At 23.7% G+C, this 4,448-nt stretch overlaps 1 protein-coding gene across 1 annotated transcript in view; it reads right to left on the bottom strand.

Annotated features, from left to right (window-relative positions):
* The window catches only part of LOC137818028 (uncharacterized), a 13,115-nt gene extending 11,785 nt beyond the window's left edge, over positions 1 to 1,330 (bottom strand). Inside the window, exon 1 of the mRNA XM_068621251.1 lies at positions 1,294 to 1,330. Coding sequence (XP_068477352.1) covers positions 1,294 to 1,330 — 37 coding nt within the window. The remainder of the gene's footprint in view (positions 1 to 1,293) is intronic.
* Positions 1,331 to 4,448: the final 3,118 nt, after the last annotated feature.

Here is a 4,448-nt window from a genome sequence, read left to right as displayed (position 1 = left end):
TGGTTGAGTTTATGTACTTTTTATATTAAACTCAATACAACCCAATTCATATTATAATCGAAAATTGTAATCTATTCTCATTCTTAATACAAGAGTTATATTTCTAATTTCACGACATTTTTTTTTAACTTTTGTTTCAATATAATGATTTATAAGATTCAAACTTTAATAATTTTTTATTTCTATTTTAATTTTTAAAATTTAAGAAAATAATTAATTATTATATTTAAATAAATATTATTATGAGTAAATAAAAAATTATATCATAATTAAATGAAGAGATTGATGAACCCAATAAATTAATCAATTAAAAATATTTTATTAAGATTAAAAAGTTTTTGTTTTGTTTTTACGATTCATATAGTATTATTTAAGACTCAAACTTCTAAATTTTATAACTTTCTCATGACACCTATTTCTATAAAAATATCTCACAAAATCGAGTTATTAAACTTATAATCTTAGTTATAAATCTAATCAAACTTGTGCTTTGTCTATTGTTTTGTCACTTTATCAACGAAACATTTTAAAAAATGTTCTAACTCTTACATAAACACTTTAGATATGTCTTAATTTTTATAAAAAAAAAAAGTGACAACAAATCTGCTCAACTCCTGCCTTGTTCACTCTAAAACTTATTGAAATCTCTTTAATAGATGAAACCCTCACAATCGATAGCTCGTGTCAACTGCTGCATGCACAAAATTGCTGGGGTCCACTCAGAACTTTTATGACTTTTGCACGATGTAGTTTAAGCCTTTCATCTCATTATGTTTGTGTGGCTAAGTGGAGTGAAACTTGCCAATTGTATAGAAACTTATTAATTTCTTTAATTACCTTCTTGTTGCTCTCAAGGGCTGATTATGACTCCTCTGCCTCACTAACACCTCCTTCACCACATAAATGTTACTGCTTTCATTTCTATAACATCATCTTTGGGGTTATTTAATTTCTTTAGACAATAACTCAATATCACTTTCAACTCTTGTTGGTTGGTTGTTGCATGCTTGTGGTTCAAAGTAATTACTTTAAGACAATCAATTCAAGTATCCCTTTTAAGTTAGAAAGTGTTCTATAGGGGTCTAATTCTCAAATATTTTCGGAAGGTAATTTTTGTTACAAAAAACTAATTTAAGAGGTAGGAGACTTCATGGTATTGGAAAAATCTAACGAGTTTCTTATTCGAGCTTCCTAAAATATAGATAATAAAATCTTCATTTTCACTAAATTTGTTAGGCCTTCTAAATAGTGACACCGCATGATGGACTTATTTATCACCAAAGGATGACTTACCATTACCTGACACTAAAACTTTATATCTCGCTTCCATGAAATGTTTTTTCCATGTACTTAGTCCTTGACCTTTACTACAAGAAAATAATTAAATAAAAATCAGTCTTAGAGACAAAAAATAATTAGTCACTATATTGACTAAATTAGATACTATTTTAGAAACTAAAAAAATTATTGGTATCTAAAGTATTTTTTATTATTAATAAAATTTATAAACTAGTTTCTAAATTGGTATCTAATTGCTACCAATATTTTAGCTACCAATTTTAAAATCTAAAGTAGTTGGTAACTAAAACTTTGGTAACTAATTAAATCCTAATTAGCTAATTAGATACCAACTTAGAAACTAGTTTATAAATTTTACTAATAATAGACACTATTTTAAATACCAATAATATTTGTAGTCTCTAAAATAGTATCTAATTTAGTCAATATATATAGTGACTAATTAGTTTTGGTATCTAAAATTGGTCTTTCTAAAGAGTGACGTCCCATGATCGACTTATTTATCGCTCAAAGGTTGATTTATTGTCACTGCTGTTCAAACTTTATATCTCGCTTCCATGAAGTGTCTCTCTACGTACTTGGTCAGATATAAGTCGACTTGAGATCCGAGATCGTCCAAAAATATTATTTATATTTATTTAAATAGACTTATTTATTAAGTTTAGGATGAGATTTTTGAATAACTTAATATTTGAAATTTAAAAATAAAATCTAGATATGACATATTTACTTAAAGATAAAAAAAAAAAATCCTCTATAGTAGCATCACCAATCCCGCCCCGGTAGGAATTACATGTTCTTTTTCAATCATGTTTATAAACTTTTCTGTGGGCCAAGTAATTAAAGAAAAGCAACTAATATTGAAGTGGGGATTTTGAGAATATTAACAGTTAAATTTTAATACACTTTACGTCCTTCTCTTTTGACAAAAAAATCACTATATATTAATCATTTTAAATATCTTTTTCTAAATAATTATGAAAATTTAATAACTTTACCATGATCACTAAAAAAAATCACGATATAGAAACCAATGGTTAGAGGCCAAAATAATTAGTTGCAATAGTAACTAAATTAGAGATCATTTTAGAAACTAAACAAAATTTTGGTTTCTAAATTAGTTTCTATTATTGTTAAATAGTTTCTAAATTGGTATCTAATTAACAACCAAGGTTTTAGAGACCAAATTTAGAAACTAGATAATTGGTAGTTAAAACCTTGGTTGCTAATTAGATAGCAATTTAGAAACTATTTAACACTAATTGAAACTAATTTAGAAACTAATTTTATTTTAGTTTCTAAAATGGTCTTTAATTTAGTTACTATTGCAACTAATTATTTTGGTCTCTAAAAATTAGTTTCTATTTTATGATTTTCTTGTAATCGATATCTTACTTAATTAAATTTTAATATAAAATTTGAGGCTAAATTATGTTTTATTTAGCTCGATCTCTTAATTTTTAAAATTCGATTTAGTATTTTGTTATCTCATCCTTCATCTTTATTCTTCCCCTTTCTAGACAATCAAAATATTACTTTAAAGCTGGAGCATATTCTAAAATGTCACTCCAACTTAATCTATTTTATATTGCAAGATAATCTCTTTTATTCTTTTTTGTTGTTGTTATTTTTCTTTCATTATTTTTTATTTTTGTTCTAAATCTCTTTTATTCTTTTTTGTTGTTGTTATTTTTCTTTCATTATTTTTTATTTTTGTTATTTAGAACAAATCATAATATATAAGTGAAGTGTAAATCTTATCTACTTATAGTTATAGTGGAGTAAAAATCTTATTTTATAAATTAGTTTTGAAAAATTAAATTACACATACATTCACTAATATAATATTATAGCTTATTTTATCAAGATTTAATGTTATTAGATTATCATTATCAAATTCTTGTCATACTACTCATATCTATTTAATTTCCCGTTGGTTATTGCTTAATAAATAAATATATGTGTATATTTGGGGTATAAACTTAATCTTATATAGTTATTTTTTTTTAGATTAAAGTAGATTTATAGTTCATTTATTAAAAGGTTGAAGTAAGTGTTGCGGAAGTGAGTGTGACCGAAAGTAAGGTGGGGGAGGGAGAAGAAAAAGTTGAGTGTAATGAAGAAGGAAAAAAAAAGAGGAAACGGAAGGTTAATTATTAACAAAGTTTAGTTTAAGTTGACAAAATAAATTAGTTTAAACCCCTTTTAAAATATGAATAACTAAATTGTATCTCTTTTAAGAGCTCAAACTAAATAAAACAGAAAAGATAAAGGATTACAGTATATAATTTAATCAAAGGGTGGGAGGGGGCGTAATAGCCTTAATGCATATAAATCTTCATAAAAAATTTGTAAATACTTTTAAATAAAATATATATTTAATGTTAGCAACTTAAAAAAATATTTAATGAGTGATAAGTAAGAAGATTGCATTGAAAGATTTATAACTATTTTTTAAGTATTTTTCCTACAAGTCATAACATGTCGATATTATTTCCACCATTTTGAATTATTTTAGTGTTGTTATACTGAAAATAAATTATTTGCTTAAATATGTTTATAATCTTTTAAATTTATGATAAGTTAAATTTTGGTTCTTTAAATTTTAAATTTTATACATCGATAGTGTAGAAGAAGAATAATAACAAAATATATGGACGTGCACACAAGCTGATAAAACATTATTAGAATCTAAATTAAATTACATAACAAAAAAATATTATTAATAAAATTAATTTTTAAAATAATTACGCCACATAATTAAATTTAAATAAAGCTATCTCTTCAAAATAACTTTAATTTTATAAAAATAAATAAATTTTCAGAATTAAATTGTAAATCATTTTTTATTAATAGCACTTTATCACTCGTTTATGCAAGTTAGAAACCATTGAAATTTTTATTAGTATGAAAAATAATTAAATGATTAAAATATCTATATTTATTATCATGGATATTTAAATACTTATTTAATATTTATTTTTGAATGTGTATGGCTGCATAGTTTTATTCATTTCTAATAATAAATAATGTAATTAGATAAAATATTGATATGTTGATTCAAAATCAATTTTATTTTATCTATTGAAAAATTTGTGTGTCATAAATTCTTGAATATTATTATTATTATTTTGAAAAAAGTTTTCTCA

Source organism: Phaseolus vulgaris, chromosome 10 (genome assembly GCF_000499845.2).
Source record: "Phaseolus vulgaris cultivar G19833 chromosome 10, P. vulgaris v2.0, whole genome shotgun sequence".
Taxonomy (NCBI): Eukaryota; Viridiplantae; Streptophyta; class Magnoliopsida; order Fabales; family Fabaceae; genus Phaseolus; species Phaseolus vulgaris.
This window is presented reverse-complemented; position numbering and strand designations above follow the sequence as displayed.